This window comes from Urocitellus parryii, chromosome 9, assembly GCF_045843805.1.
Source record: "Urocitellus parryii isolate mUroPar1 chromosome 9, mUroPar1.hap1, whole genome shotgun sequence".
Lineage (NCBI taxonomy): Eukaryota > Metazoa > Chordata > Mammalia > Rodentia > Sciuridae > Urocitellus > Urocitellus parryii.
This window is the reverse complement of record NC_135539.1, coordinates 22,207,817-22,224,598: the sequence shown is the minus strand read 5'-3', so window position 1 is coordinate 22,224,598 and position 16,782 is coordinate 22,207,817. Positions and strand designations below refer to the sequence as shown.

The following is a 16,782-nucleotide window of genomic DNA, read 5'->3' as shown; positions in this document are numbered from 1 at the left end:
AATCCCACCAATGATGCAATCAATACATGTTAGCCAGAAATAAAGCAAAAGGAAATCTGGTTTTCCATGGTGAATTTAAAACTAGTATAACAAGATAGAAAAGCAGGCTTCTCAGTGTCCTCTAAGACTCCTCTCAAAGTGACCCCAGAATTTGTTTGAAGAAGACAATGCAAAGATTCTGTTATTATAAAATAATAGAAAAATAACAGAACATTGCCACATCCTATTTCAATGTTCATTAAACCATCAGACTTTTTGTTGATATTTTTAATTCCAAATATTAGATATTTATTATTATAGAAATTAGAGTGTCATTAGCCTAGCAAACTCATGATTTTCATAAATAATATTTCCTAGGCCAAACTAAACATCCTATACCCTTTTAAAAATATTACTATCAGATATAGCAAAAGCGGTAAAGGAGATACAAAATGACCAAGGCCATCTTGAGGGACATTACTTTCATGTTTATTTGGTTTGATGATGTATACTATAGCATGCCTTGGTTAACAGGTTTTGTAGCATAGAACTTAGAGGTGAATGATGATAGATTATTGCTTATAAGACTTCTGCTTATCTTTTTAAAACATGTTAAATTAGACTTGGAACATGACTCAAGTTTTCTATAAAATAATCCATTTTCCTTCTTTGGAATGTAATAGGCTACCAGTTTAAGGTGCACGTTTTATTTGGTTTTTATGCATTAAAGGTTTATTTATAAGCTTTTTATCCACTGTGAATAATTTGAGTCACTGGATCATTCCCCAGCACAATCACATGCTGCAAAGTGACGCATGGTGGCGGAAGGCCCGCCCACACTTGCACTCCTGCACCTTCCCACGGGTGTGGGTTTTCCTGTGCTGGTTCAGGTGTGCGCTCTGGCTGAAGGCTTTCCCACACTCATGACATTTGTAAGGCCGCTCTCCAGTATGGGTCCTCTCATGCTGGTTGAGATGCGTCCTCTGGCTGAAGGTTTTCCCACAGAAGCTGCACTGATAGGGTTTCTCTCCCGTGTGAAGTCTATGGTGCTCTGTGAGAGATGTGATGCGGCTGAAGGCCTTGCCGCACTGATTGCACTTATAGGGTTTCTCTCCAGTGTGGATCCTCAGATGCTGGGTGAAGGAGGAATGCTGGCGGAAGGCTTTCCCACACTCATGGCACGTAAAAGGCTTTTCCCCCGTGTGAATTCTCTGATGTTGAATGAGGTGTATTCTCTGGCTGAATCTCTTCCCACAGTCATCACACTTGTAGGGCTTCTCTCCTGTCAACACTGGCTGAGGCTGGCCGAGAGGCAAGCTGTGGCTAAAGGCCTTTCCATGTTCCCTGGGGTTCTCCATGGCACATGCATTACTAGGAAGAAGAATATGTTGACCAAAGGTTCTTCCACACTCGTTATATTCACAGGGGTTCTCTCTCACAGGGTTTCCCTGATAGCAGATCAAGTCTGAGCTAAGTCTCAGGCTATTTTCTTGTGCACCATAATAAAGGGGTATTTGAAGAGAAGGATTTCTCTGACCATAATTGTCCTCTGATCTCCTACATTCGCTGTTTCTCTCCTGTGTGAGCTTTTGGTGGATGAGAGATACTGGTCCCAAATATCTCTGCTGGTTTTCTTGGTTCAACTCTAAGTGATAATCAAAATCCCAGAGCCCTCCTAAGATGGAGTACCAGAAACTGTCTCTTGTTAGTCTTTGCATGATCATGTCCTGGGTTTGGTTTTTATCAGAAATACTCTGGTTTAGAGGTGACTTTTTTACTTCAGGTATGTTCTCTGCATCTGAAAGAAATTCAGAACATATAAATTCTTCCCAATATTCTTTATGCTTTGAAAAAGAACTTGTTGTGTGAAGAACTGCCAAATGAAACAAGGCCATGTCACACGGGAAAGGTGATGGAGGGAGGGCAGGGAGCAGCGAGAGGGGATTTGAAATCTGGTGTAGCCATGACAGCAGGTCTCCCAGGAGAGAAAGGAGTGAAAGGAGTCTCTTGCTAGAGACACTAGGGCAGCTCTGTTCAGAGGAGAGAGGGCAGTGGCTTCCCAGAGAAGGCTGGCCCAGGCCAGGCCCTGGCAACTTCGTCTGTGGGTTTTCCTACTGCAAGGCCAGAAGCCCGCTGGGGAAGTATCTTCTCATTTTTCATCTTTTGTTTAAGCTGGTAAAAGTAATGGTTGTCTATAGTGTACCAAGCATACAAAAGTATACTTGCCTCTGTTTGAATAATATGGAAATGCATTAGGAAAGAGTCCCACCTGTAAAATAATCATAGCTGACACTTTGGAGCCTGTTTTGCCTGATTTTTTTCTTGTTGTTCACATAAATATCCACGAAAACCATAGTTTGATCAAGTACGACTTGTGGATTATGATAAAAACAAGATTCCATTCTGTTTTCCCACCACTGCTTTGAACTCTATCCTGCAGGTGTCCTCCCATCTCTCCAGAGGCCTGGGGCTCTCCTGATTTTTAGGTCATAGCTGCTTCTACTGCTACACCAGGTCAGTGTCATTCAGTCATTCCATGTCCTGTGGGGTGAAGTCTCTTCCTGTCCCTCTTGCTGGCCTCCTACTGATCCCCGCTCTGCTCCCTTCCCCTGCCTCCCCATGCCTCTGCTCAAGTCTCCCAGTAACTGCTTCCCTCCTCCCTTATCGACTAACCTGGCTAATTCTTGTCACAGGAGGCAGGAGAGGTGTTTTGAGGACGAGTTTAGGGGGTGAGGTTTTAAAGGGCTGAATAGCTCCAATTTTAAACTTGGCAGATGGTTAAAGCCAACTAAGTTTGGGGAACTTTCACCACTCTCGGGCAGTTCTTAGAGGACTCTCTCCTTCTCTCCTGTCATTTCCATTACCTAGATAGATATAGTTCTGTTTTGGGCAAGAATCCTACTTGACCACAGCCAAGGCTACACTGGCTGACCCATAAGAAACACCCTGTCCAAGAAAGTGTGGTAGCATAAACTCACCCCCACTGCTGGCTAACCACCCATTATAGTCAGCTGCCCAGGGCCCTGGATGTTCTGGGTAAGCATGCTTTGGCTTTCTCAAATGTGTACTTTACTATTGGTCTTATGACCACAGGGAACATGCATCACAGCTGCCTGAATGCGCCCTCCACAAGGGTGGCTGTATCATTATTGTCCCAACTGGGACTCTTGTCATTAAAAGCAATACCACCAACAATGAGAATCCTGGGGGGGGGGTTGTTTCTATAACCATAACTTGACTCTCCCCCTCACTCTCCTCCCTCTATCCCTTCCTTCAAAAGAGCGCTAGGGCCTCCGATAGTATTATATATTGCCTATGTAACTTTGTTTTTCACTGAATAATATTCTGAGTATAGATCAACCTCATTCTTTTTAAAGGTTATACCCTATTTTTAAAAAGCTATTCTCCTTAAGTTTTAGGTTTCCATTTTGTTGTTGTTGTTGTTGTTGTTGTTGTTGCTGGGATTGAACCCAGGGCCTCACAGATGTTAGGCCAATGTCCATAATAAGGAGGCATGGCAAGCAGCATCCAAGGGACAGGCCAGCATTTGGTCACACAGCTATATCCCAGCTTTTTAAATTTTTTTATTTTGAGATAGGGTCTTGCTAAGTTGCTGGCTAGCCTTAATCTTGTGACCCTCCTGCCTCAGCCTCCTGGTAGCTGGGACTACAGGTATGTACCACTGTGTGGTTATTTTCCCCAAGCCAGCTCAGCTTGAGATGGGCAGAGGGGAATGCTGCTCTCTTCTCCTTCCTGGTCTCAGGCCAAGGTTCACGCAGAGGATTCTGCAACAACCATCCAGCTCATGGGCTTTGTGTTAGCGCATCTGAGTACTCCAGCCCTGGCTGCCCCTCAGTCTCAAGCAACTACCTGGCCACATCCTTCCTCTGCTCCAGCTGACAATTCTCTGCATGACTTGCCTTCTGTATCCCTCAGCTTTTCAGGCCCTGCTCCCTCCAGTCTTACTCCATGGCAAAACTCTTTCCTGACCAAGTCTCCTCCTAATCGGCCAGGAGGAGCATCCTCCGCCATTCTGTGGATCTCCCTGCACTGTGTGTGTCCCTTCCCATCACCTCCCGACTGGCATTCACATTCCCAGCAGAGCAGGTGTATTGGGAGTGACTAATGGGAACTAAGAAGAAGAAAGAGGAGTAGAGAGAGGAGAGGAAAGGGTCTGAGAAGACAGGAGGGCTGGGGGAAGGAGAAAAAGAGAGGAGAGAGCCCAGGCTTCTGATTCCTGGGCTAGACTACATATTTCTCTTTATGGAACCACCCATAAAGTTAAGGAAGGGAAAAGAGGACAGGGGAGGGGAGGCCAGGGGAGGAAAGGGAGGCCAAGAGCAGAGACAGGAAGAGAAAACATACAGACCACCTGCAACCCTTTTGGGAGGTATGGGGCATGGAGCCCAGGCCTGTGCATGCTGGGAAAGAGCACCCACATGGAGCTGAAGCTTTCTCCCTGGATTGTAAGCTAGCCTTCTGGAGAGAAGCCTTATTATGAGACAGGATCCAGCTAAATTGCCTTGGCTGACTGAGTTAGTGATCCTGCCTCAGCCTCCCCCGTAAGGAATCTCCTGTTCAGTGCCCCCTTTTCCTATCGGTGGTCTTGGCCTCATCTACCTCTCCCTGCTTCCGACCTCATCTAGACCTCCGTTTCTTTGACTCTTCTGTGTGTCTAGTTTTCAGTCCTCTTTAGACCTCCTTCACTTCCTGGACTTTGACAAATCACTGATTCTTGATCAGTTTTCCTACTTTAGTGTCACTGAATCCTTAGGCCTTCCATCTCCGCACTGCAAACCCTGCCTGGTGTTAATGATGAGAAATAGAACATCTGTCATACCAAAAGCCACAGACAGACGCTTGGGGCAGAATCTCACTGGGCCTTCAGAGCTGCGGAGATTCCTCTTTCCATCTTTGGCCAGCTTCAACTAGCCTTAGTAAGCTCTCCTGAGTTCCCATTTTGTACCTGCTTTTCTAGTTCCTTGATGCTCAGCAGAAGACCTTGCTATCTGATTTGCCAAGAAAACAGAAATCTCCATACAGGAGCTCCCCAAGCCTCCCACCAGCAAACTTACTACACACACACTGCTCACACCTTCCCTCCAGTACACTCTCTTCTGGAACCCTGCCCCAGCTCACATCTATGCTTACCTACCCTTCTGCAGACTCCTCCCATCAGTGATATGGATAAGCTGAAACCATTCCTGCTTCTCCTTATTCTGGGGGAATCTCTGCATTTTCTCCTGTCCTGCCCTCACTTCTCATTACCCACTGTACGAACACCAGCACAGCTGTCTTTTCTAACCATGGACAGACTCCTCCCAATCACCTATCACTTTTCTCACTAATTCAATCACAACATCCTTGTTGCTGAATCCCTGGCTGTTTTCCAGGTTTCCTCTCGGCTAAGAAGAGATTTTGGATAAACTGGTGCTGGCCAATGTCCATATCAAGGAGGCATGGCATGCAGCATCCAGGGGACAGGCCAGCATTTGGTCACACAGCTAGGTCATCTTTTAGTCCCGAGCAACAGAAGGGCTTCACCACACCTTCATGAGGACAGATGGCTGTGTCCCACAGGACAAGGAAGAACTAGCAAGTGGTTTCCCTGGAAGAGACTGCAAGGCTGCCTGCCCCTGGAGGGACATGAAAAGGAACCAGTTGTTTGAGAGGACCTGAGAGCCCTGGGCATCCATGTGTAGTTGCATAATGAAGTTGGGAAGTTGTTCTATGGTTAGCAATTGATTTTTCTAGTTGGAGGCTTATGGGTAGGGACACAAGAGGGGACAGCATGGGTCCTACAGGTATAGCATATGCAATTTGGGGAAGGATCAGCTCTGCTCTCTTCAGTAGATCCTGCCTTGGCAATTCACCTGCAAAGGGAGTTTTTACAATCTCTTCCTTCAGTGTCCTGCTCCCCAGGTTCAGAGATGTGAAGGGCTGTAAAAATATGCCACTGCGAATGTCAGGTTCTTCACCGCACATCCTAATCAGCAGACTGCTCACTTAGGGGCCAAAGTGGGGGTGAGCTTATTACTAACATAACCTAGAGACACGCCAAAGCCAACTCAAGAAAGTAGAAGTGTGAATGGCAGAAAACCATGTGCACACAGTGAAACCAGGTGTCAGGGCACAGAATCAGTGAACTAGACAGGAAGTGGTGGGTGAGCCAGCTCCAGCAACCAGAAAGAACATGCCCACCTCAGCAGGCATTTGCTGAAGCAAGCAGGCAGAACACTGCTGGTGTGTTCCCGAAATAGGAGCTCTTAATATTCCCTGGTCAAGAAAGCCCATATTTAAGAGGCTCAAATAAGAGGGGAGAAAGTGAACAGACCTGGGTTTTGAAATCTTCAATTAAGTGATAACATGACATTAATAAGCAAAAATGCAATCTAAAATCTGGAAGGAGCATGTGTGTGAAACGTGGGCTGGAAATGCAGGAGTGGGAAAATAACATGGCAGGGTGTCTGAAAAGCAGAACACCTGGTGCCTTCACCCAGCAGGAGGAGGAGGAGAAGGTGGGAGAGGAAGGAGGGCAGAGGCACAACAGAGACTAGAAAAGCCAGGCAGTGTCAAGAAGGCAGGCCAACACAATCAGACCAGCAGGACATGGGCGGCTGAATTTGATGGGAAAGAAGTCAGTAATAGTCTCCAGGAAAACCATTTCAGCAGCACAGGTAGAACAGGGTTGTATCACACAGGCGTGCAAGCTGTAGGCTTACCTAAATTTAAAGAGTTTGATAATAAAAGGAAAAAGGAAAAAGAAAATGTAGACAAAAATACAGCATTTTTGATATGGAGAAGAAGGATTTAAAGAATACTGAGAGGACATCTGAATAAAAAATCCAGTGAAAATACTTTGTGGAGATCTGTAGCATTAAAGTACTTATGGGAGTTCAAACTAAGACTTGCAAAATAACTTTTATATTCCATATTTTAAAATTGTAAATATATATTTTGTTGAATTAAAAAACCCAGCCATTTCCACTTTGGAAATAAAATATGAACTGAATTTTTTTCAAAGGCCTCAGTATTCTTTAAATCCTGGGGGAGAGCAGAGCATACTCCAATGAACATTCATTTCAGAAGTGATGATTTCCTCTTAGGGTATAAGATGCCCACTGCTCACTTCTCACCTGGAGGGGTTTCCAGAGGGCCATCTCTTTCTGTTAACCGCAGCTCCTCTTGCTCCAACTGAGTGATCACCTCTGGCTTATAAAGCTGATGCCCTATACATGGAAAAAAGGATGTCTTAGGAGTTCATGCTGGGAGCAAAAACAGGTCCATCTCTAGGGGCTCTGGGCTTGGAGAAGGGAGGCTTCAGGGGCATCAAGATGAACTCCTCCTCTCACACTCATAGAGAGGGACAGAAAATGAAAGCCCCTCAGCCAGGACGGATTGGCACCCTCACTGTGGCCTAGCCTGCCTTTACAGAGGCTCTGCTGACTGTCGCCACTGAGAAAGGAAACTCAGTTTCCAGCGTTTGGGGGATGCCACCTTTACCCAGAGCCACCAGGTTCCTGTAGTTCTCCAGCATCACGTCCCGGTAGAGGTTCTTCTGAGCAGGGTACAGCCACTCCCACTCCTCTCTGGTGAAGTTCACGGCCACGTCCTGGAACGTCAGCGATTCCTGAAACACCAAGTACACCCCCACTCAGGCAGAAGCGCCCTTCAGAGGCCTTCAGAGGAAGGATGAAAACAGCACAGGGAAGAGAAGCATGCCTGAGCAGTCTTCTGAGGGTCTTTGGACTGAGCAATGCAGGATGAACCTTTCCAGACCACAAATGCCTATCTTTCTGTCACCTTTTAAGACCTGAAAATGTGCATGAGTTGGGTGCTGGTTTGCAGGTCTGTGATCCCAGCTACCTGGGAGGCTGAGGCAGGAAGGTTTTGAGTTGGAGGACAGCCCAGGCCACACAGTAAGACCTTATCTCAAAACAAAACAAAACAAAACACAAAAATGCATGACATATTCTTTGCTTTTAAGCATCTGCAATTTGTTGCAGGCTAAAGATTCTCATCTCATCCACACAGTCAAAAGACTATATGAGAAATTGATTTCAGAAATGAAAGAATTGAAGATGTTTTGAAACTGAAATTAGGTATCATGTAGATGGAAATCCTTAATAGACTGTGTAAATACTTCATAGATGTTATGAACTGGACAGGAGAGAGGATACTTGGGTATGTTAAAAAAAAAAAAAAGCAACAAAGGCAGACAAAGGGGGAGTAGAAGTCACGGATCCAAGTTGGGGTGAGTAAAAGAAATTGACTCATTTCAGGCAGGGATTTAAAATACAAAGGGCGACCTCCAAATTCCTCCAGCACCAATGTTTTGTAAGCCATCTTTTGCCAGACACTGGTAACCCCCTCCTAATACAGAAATCTATCCCTCCTTCCACCCACAATGCTCCCCACTTTAGGGTACAAACAAATGCATCTCCCATAAGTTAGCTATATGACTATGATTTAATTTTCATGTCTTGATGATTCATCTTTCTAAAATATATTTCAATTCAATGACTTACTGAGGCTAGAAGTAATCAAACAATTCATCCAAGGACATAAATTGGCAGATTGCAACAGGGGTCCTCCTTAGCACCTGTTCCAGAGCTTGTGCTCCTGTCACACCACACAGATGCCTTCTTTCCTTCTGGGTGCTTCCTTCGCCAGCCTTTCTCTGAGGCAGCACCAGAAGCTGTGTCCACAAGGGACCCAGGTCTACACTCTGTATTTTTATTTTTTGGTCTTGGAGTTTGGGCCCAGGGCCTCTGGTGTGCTGAGCTTCACTGTGGCTGTTGGGGTCAGTACCCTGCTTCTAGCTTTTCCTCCCTTTCACACCTTCTACTGGCCAACCCTACATCTAGTGAGCCAGTTCTTCTTTCTTCCAAATCCTTAATGAATTTTATTTTTGGGTAGGTAATATATTATTATGACACAGTAACAAAAATATAAAAAGTACATAATAAAGCAGGGTCTTTTTCAGATTTCTCCCTTGTTGGTCAGCTTCTACTTCCCAGGAAATCAGAACTGTTCTTAGTTTCCAATGTATCTTTCCAGAATTTTTCTTTAAGCAAATGTGAATATAGATTATTTCCTGTTTTTTTTACTTCTAAAGTAACATTTTATACACTATTTTTAATTTAATAATGGACTCAGAGATCTTTCCCTCTCAGACCTAACAGGACACAGCTTCCTTATTATTTTTTTAAAAGTGTTGTTTCATTTTGATCAACACATAAAAGCTGACTGCACAGAGAACAGTGGTTACTAGAGGCGGAGAGGGGAGGGGCAGATGGGAGGACTGGGTCATGGGTGCTGTCACAGTAAATGTGAGGAAGGAATTCTGGTGTTCCATTGGACCATGGGATGGATACAGTTAACACTGTACATTCAAAACAGAGGTGAAGACTTTATGGTGCTGGGCACTGACTCCGGACATGTGCATGCTAGGCAAGTGCTCTACCACTGCAGCCCAGAAGAGAATGTTCCAGCCACAGAGAAAGGAATGATCAACAAGAACTATAACAGCATTTGAGAGGAGAAGAAATGGGACTTACCTGGGACCTGACTGTCTGTGATCCATAGTTCACTTTCTCATCCCCACACCCCTCCTGGGAAAGCACAGCCTTCAGAGAGGGCATCACTGGGAAAAGAGTAGAACCACCCTGTTAATATATAATACTGGGGCTAAATTTAAACCTTGGGGCCTTTGTGTTGGCTTGGCAGACAGCTCATAGAGAGGACCTCAACAACAGCTGGACCCTGGTATCCCTGCTCCTCCATGACCCTGGGGAACTCGACACAGGACTTCCTTCCTCTGGCACACAGCCACTGGGAAGGAGGGAAAGGATGGAGGCTGGCACTCTTGTGTGGCAGGTGGGGAGCTCAGTGGTTCTTGACCCCAACTACACACTTGGAGACATTTAACAGGATGCCAGTGCCAAGCTCCTGCTCTCACAGATCCAGAAACCCACTGGTCTGCAGGAGGCCTGGGCAGCAGTTTTTAAACATTTTTATTTGTTTTTTGATGCATTATAATTATACAAATTAGTGGGGTTTATTATGTCATATTTGTGCATGTGTATAACATAACTTGATCAATCTCATTCCCTAGTACCTTCCCTTTTCCTCTCCTCTGTAGCCTTTTCCCCACATCCTTGCCAGCAATTATTGTTATTTGCATCCTTGACGATAGGCAACAGCACTCAAAATTCTGATAGTGCCAAGTGATTCTAACTGTGGATGTAAAATAGATGAGGTGATGCAGAAAACACACTTTGAGGACCTGTCTTATCTTGATCTCCCCAAGGGTTAAATTCAGCCCAAACTACAGAGACATGCTCCTCTGCTCTCAGGAGGCCTCTGAGTACACAAGGGAGGTTATATTCTCCTTCCTTCAGGTATCTGTGTTCCATTCTCACCAGAGCTACTACTGCACCTCTTTGCAACTCCTGGATGATGACTCTTCTGGAACAGCCTTTCCAGTCAGGAGATGCACCAGTGCCAGCAGTTTCAGTATCCTAGCCTGTCCTTAAAAGTGACTTTAGGGACATTACGTATGAGTAATGCCACTTCACTGAGGTGGTTGAGAATCAGGAGTCAATCATTTTTGATTCTTAGCAACACCCACCCTTGGGATCTTGCCTTGTTCATGCAGAGCTGAGTTGCAGGGGCTCCTGAAGGTAGTTATTACTCAACCATATGTGGGGACTTTGCTATGATACTCATATCTGTCCCTTGGTAGGATCTTGTGAGATACAGTTGCAGGTCAAGCACCTACAACACCTATCAGAGTTACAGAAGAAACTCAGAAGTCTTAGCTAAGGACGTAAGGAGTCTGAAAAGAGAAGTGCAAACTATTCATTCATAAAGACAGAGCACAGCTAGGTGTGGCAATCTTTAAGAATCAGAAGCACACTCAGAATTTCTGATTTGCACATTACAAAAAGCAGGGAAGTACAGATGATCTGACTCTTAAGATATTCAGCCTCAGTCCTACCTTTGCCTCATCCTTGTCCTGCTCTTTCACAAAGAGCAGTTTCTTCCCCTTAAGAGGGAAAAACAGGCATTACAGCCACAGAGTGAAATGCACTCATTTGCTACTAATCATGAAGAAAAGTTTTTTTTTTTTTTTTTTTTTTTTAAAGAGAGAAAAATGCAATTCTAGTAGAATGGCTCTATTAGATAAGGTAGCCATTCACTGCCTGGGACAGGGGGGTGTTAAGATTAACATTTCACAAAACACTTTAGGGGCTAGATTCAAATTTCACAGCTCTGAAAAAATCCCACTGTCAGAAAAGCCAGAGAGAACTTAATAAAAATACCCTTAAGTTTCAGACCCAGTCACCTCAAAGCCATGCACCTTATACCAAAAAACCCCATTAACTGTTAGGCAGAAGAGGATTTCTCCTTTATATATAAGAAAAGGACTCCAGAGATTACTGAGGTGACGTTTCTAAAGTGTGCTAAATAGTATCTCATTGCCTGTTACTCACAAAAAGAGAGCATATCAAATTTGGAAAATGCTGGCTTCAACAAAGTTAAATAAGCTTTTTTTTTTTGCTACAAATCTTGATAGGAAGATTTAATGTCCATTGTGAATCCCAGATAAAACCTCATATGTTTAGTTTGAAAATATTTTTATGCCATCTACTCATTTTTCAAGTCTCAGATTAAATCAGGAAAGATTCTGATATCATAGATCAGGTGAGATCCCTCAATTACCAGTTTTTCAAGTGTCAGTTTTTATCGCTGTAATTATCCATTCAGCAAGCCATCTTCAAACATCTTCATGAATTCAGGAATCCTGTCTGATTTTTTACCCTTCTATTTTCAATGCCCAGGGCCCAGCAGTTAATAGGGACTAAATAAATATTTAATAAATGAATAAATAAAAGGTTTCTAGTGTTTACTTTTCTATTAAAATATTTAAATTTGCACTAATTTTAGAATTATAGAAAAGTTGCAAAAGAAATACATGCTTAATTCCTGTATACTATTCACCCTGCTTATCGAATGTTAATATTTCATATAACCATGGTACAATTATCAAAACCAGGACATGAACATCGGTTCGATGAACCCAAATTAGTCACATCTTGTGATTTTTCAGTAACATTCTTTCTCTGACATAGGATCCTAAATTGCATTTAGCTATTTTTTCTTAGTCTCTTCCAATCTGTAAGTTTTCCAGGCTTCCTATCTTCCATGGACCTGGCACGCTTTTTTTCTTTTCTAAGATTTAAAAGCACACATAACATATTTAGTGTATAGAGTAAAGGTGGAAAGGTACAAATCATCTAGTGAAACTCGGGGCCTGAGCAGTCATCCCCATTCGGGATCAGCCTTTGGAGTCATCCCTATCAATGCCATTCTGATGGTGGGAGAAGGTGAAAACCTGTCAGTACAGTAGTTACAGAGACAGGGAACTGTGCAGCAAGGCACTTAAGGCCATGGTAACAGAGTGGCAGTGCACGAGCAAGTAGTCTTTAGAGTGACATCATATAGTCTAGTAAATGCTTCAGTTCCACTAGTACATTTACCGACGATTTAAGGAGTGTTTCTGGACATCCAGTTTCATTATGCTTTTATACCAGACTATTCTCAAGCATGCAATATAATACATTCCAGCAAAACAACGTTCGGCGGCATCAGTTTCCCCTTCCTTCTCAGGTACTGACATCAGCTGTCATCTCAGTCCAAGCAGAAAAGCGGCGCGTGGCGTAACCGGTCTGCCCTGCAGACCGCGGGGCTGCGCGGGGAGCATCGCAGACCCGCTGTGTGATAAAGGCCAACCCACCGCGTCGAGAACCTGGGAGCGGCCGGCGGAGAGACGCTGGGGCTCCGGGAGCAGCGCGCGGGCTTCTCGCCCCGGGCGCGGGGCACACAGCGGTGGGTGGCCTTGCCCTGGGACGGCCCAGGGCGCCTCTCCCGGGCGCACTCACCGGCTCCGCGGACTGAGGCCCTCGCGCCGCCCCGACGCCGCAGCCTGCACCGGGAGCGGAAGGGCGCCGCCGGCCAGGGCGGAGCAAGCGCTGGCGATCGGCCCACCGCAACCTGCGCAATGGCGACGCGGGCTCGGGGGGCGCATGCGCGGCGCCCCCTCTGTAGGGAGTGGCGACTGAGACTGCAGCCCACCAAGCTGGCCCGCTTTTCGCAGCCCTCCAGCCTCTGGGCCTCCGATTGTACGCCGCCGGGGGTGCTAGCCCAAGTGCAGGTGGAGGCTCCGCACGCTGCCAACCACCGCACCCGGCCAATCACACGGAGACCGCCTGAGGTGCCGCTGGAGGGCCCGGCACCCTGTCAATCACTTGGGGGCCTTCGGAGGTGCAGACTAAGCCCCCACACCTCGCATCCTGCCAACCACACGGAGGCCGGTCAAAGTGCAGATAGAAGCGCCCCCCCCCCCCCGCACCCTGCCAATCACACCGAGGTTCCAATGTGGCAGAGTCTGGGCACAAATCGCTTTCTGCTCCCCATTTTACTTTGGCGAACCTCAAAATACAGTAATTGAACCGTTACAGGTCTGCTTTTGAGAAGAGTGGGGCTCTTTACAAGGGGATGATATTTTGCTTAACCCGGGTTCAAGTTAGTGTTCTTTATCACCAAAACCGATTACCTATTTATGCTAGTTATAATGAAATTTTACATATTTCATTTTTAAAACTTTATCAGATAGCCAAGTGCTGTCAAACACAGGTATCATCCCAGAGTGTATAATTTAACTTGAGCATATGCATCGCTCCTAGTGCGTTTATAGAATTCCATGATTCTCTCTTAAAAAAAATATTTATTTTTTAGTTGTACACAATACCTTTATTTTATTTACTTATTTTCATGTGGTGCTGAGGATGGAACCCAGGGCCTCACAGGTGCGAGGCAAGCACTCTACCGCTGAACCACAACTCCAGCCTCTCCGTGATTCTCTTGATACTGCCTTTTAGCAATTCACTATGTGGCAGATTAATCAGGTACAGTGGAAGGATAGGTGAAAGCTCCTTGAAGGCAATAGTTAAATGGATTTGAAATATGGAAATTTCCTTTGCAGTGGCACGCAGGTCCGAAAATGCCACCACAACTATAGTTTGAGCTTGGAAAATACAGCCACTGCTAGTTCTGCCTGGAGATGAGGCTCTCACTGTTAGACCAGGACGCAAGAAAAGACCACTGACTCCAATTAAAATCAAATTAAAGCAAGCTTATTATTTCGACCGGCCGGGCTGCCTTTCCCTCCCAAAACGGTGGGAACAAGACAGCCCCGAGGCTTCTTTGTGGCCCAGTTTTATAGCCCAAAAAGTTACACAAAGGGGGGGGGTTACAGATAACAACACTCTGAGGAGCATAACACAAGTTTACATTTTTGCTGGCCCCGGCATCAGAATTTATGGAGATCTTAGAGACTCAGAGAGGGTCATTGTCCGGCCAGGGAAGGCCAGAATTTATGAGGCATCACTAAGGTTTAGGAAAGGGTTGTTATCTGGTCAGGGAAACCGGACCTGGGTGAGTTCAGGACATGGGCAGGCATTCCAAGTAGGTTCAGAATTTGCAGTAATTTATAGTAAAGCCGAAATTATCTTTTCATGGTTTTATGGTGAGATGCCCAATTTTAAGAAAGGTTGGGTCTATCACTCACTTCCTGTTTTTGCTCATGACAGCACTGGGAATGCATAAAGCAGTCTGATACTGTGATTCAGTCAGTGATCCTTGAGGTAACTTTATTGTAGCATAAGCTGTATGTTACAAACTGTCGCTTTTGACCCTGCAGCTTAAGACTAGGGCCTTTCACCCCACGTTGGTCGCCAATTGCCGGTTTCATGTTTGCGACTAAAAGGCTCAGGGGTCACTCCAGGAAAACTGGGCTGACTGGGCTGTGCAAAATAACCACACAAGAGACATAAATACCTTTTTCTTTGGGGGTCGCTGTGAAGGCTCCTCTGACCTTAAGGATCACTCGCTGACCCCTTTTATTGAGGAGAAGCTATTCAAATGAGGTAAAGGGTCAGGTTTCAGGGGGCTGAGTCTATCTTCATGATGTCCACTGTCAACAGGTTGATTGACATCTAGGTAGGCCACACCCAAGGGCACAGTAAGAGAAGGGGACACACACACAAGGCATTTCCATGGAAGATTCTACCCTAAACAGGGCAAGGGGTTATATTACAAAGGAACAGATGAGCATAGCTCCACCCATGAGGCTGTAGGAAGTCACTCCCAGGCAGGAAGACTCAACTCTGGAAGAGCAGGGTAGTCTAGCAGCCTGGGTGCCTGACTGCCACATCGCCCAGCAGGGGAGTTAACTCTGTCAGTGGGAGGATGGTCTCCCACAACAAATGCTGTTTTGTCTTGTAATTTTAAATTGAATTCATTAAGAAATAATATCAACCCCAGCGTAGGGTGGGGAATGGTAGGTGGGGTGGTGGGGTAAGAAAGCAGAAGGAAAGAAACAGTATCATGTCTGGGACAAGTGATTTCCGAAGCCAATCAGATCAAGTCAATCAGACGTTTGTCATTTCTTTGTGGGGAAAATTTTGAAAATCCTTTCTCCTTGATTTCTGAAACACACAGCACATTATTATCTAGTCACTCAGGGTGCAAGAGTTCACCAGAACTTCCTGCTCCCAAGTGCAGCTCCATGGTATGGATCAACTTCCCAACCCCTCCCCAGGCTCTGCTTTCCCTGGCTTCTGGGGACCACCATTCCTTTCCTTTTTCTTTTTTTTTTTTTTTTAATATTTATATTTTAGTATTTGGCGGACACAACATCTTTGTTTGTATGTGGTGCTGAGGATCGAACCCCAGGCGCACCCATGCCAGGCGAGCGCGCTACGGCTTGAGCCACATCCCCAGTCCCACCACCATTCCTTTTCTGGTTCTGGGGATGAACTCTGGGTCTCAGATATGCCAGGCCAGCAACTTAACCACTGAGCCATCACATTTTTAAAAAAATTAAATTATTTATTTATTCTAATTTGTTATACATGATGGCAGAATGCAGCTCATTTCATATTACACAGATAGAGCATAGTTTTTGAGATCACATTTTTTTTAGATTCCATATATGAATGAAATTTTCAGATTTATTTCACTTAATGTAATGTCCTCCAGTTCCCTCCATGTTGTCATCATGAATGACAGAATTAATTTCTTTCTTTTTGTGTGTGTGTGTGGCTGAATAGCATTCCACTGCATATAGGTACCACATTTTCTTTATCCATTCATCAACTGATGGACACTTAGAGTGTACCCCTTTCTTGGCTATTGTGAAAATATTGCTTCAGTGAACACCCGAGAGCAGCTGTCACTTGGATACACTGATTTTGTTTCCTTTGGCTGTGCACCCAGCAGTGAGATTGCTGAGTCATATGGCAGTTCTATTTTTATTTATTTATTTATTTATCTTGGGATTTTTTTTTAAAAACTGGAGCATATTAATTACACAGAATAGTAGGTTCAATTGTGGCATATTCATACATGCATGTAGCATTATAGGATCAGATTCACTCCTCAGTGCCTCTCTGGCCCTCCCCTCCCCATCTGGTCTTCTTCCTCTAACATAGTGATCTCTGTTCTACTTTCCTGGTGTCCTTTTTCTTGAGTGCCTTTGCTCTCAAGATGTGCAGGAGCATGAGAAACTCATTGAGAACTGTCTTCCATGGGCTGTCAGTCTTAGCTGGGACTGTTGGCCTCTGCCTGTGGCTGAGCTTCTTTATGGAATGGCTTTTAGGTTCCCTAAATAGAGAGCCAGGCAGATGCCACATGACCTTTTGGGATACAGCTGCAGACATCAGGCAGTATCATTTT

At 45.1% G+C, this 16,782-nt stretch overlaps 1 protein-coding gene across 4 annotated transcripts; it reads right to left on the bottom strand.

Moving 5' to 3' along the window:
• Positions 1-510: 510 nt before the first annotated feature.
• Znf713 (zinc finger protein 713) lies at positions 511-13,155 on the bottom strand. 4 transcript variants are annotated; one of them, XM_026400395.2, is made up of 5 exons: positions 12,663-13,155; positions 9,540-9,625; positions 7,483-7,609; positions 7,116-7,208; positions 511-1,777 (listed from the first exon to the last, which is right to left on the bottom strand). In XM_026400395.2, the coding sequence occupies exons 2-5, from the start codon at positions 9,621-9,623 to the stop codon at positions 774-776; spliced, it is 1,308 nt and encodes a 435-aa protein (XP_026256180.1). In that variant the 5' UTR covers positions 9,624-9,625; positions 12,663-13,155; the 3' UTR covers positions 511-773. The 4 variants fall into 4 exon arrangements, with proteins under 4 accessions (XP_026256180.1, XP_026256181.1, XP_026256179.1 ...); XM_026400396.2 differs by having other exon boundaries at positions 12,782-13,155; XM_026400394.2 differs by having other exon boundaries at positions 12,927-13,155.
• Between the last annotated feature and the right edge of the window lie 3,627 nt (positions 13,156-16,782).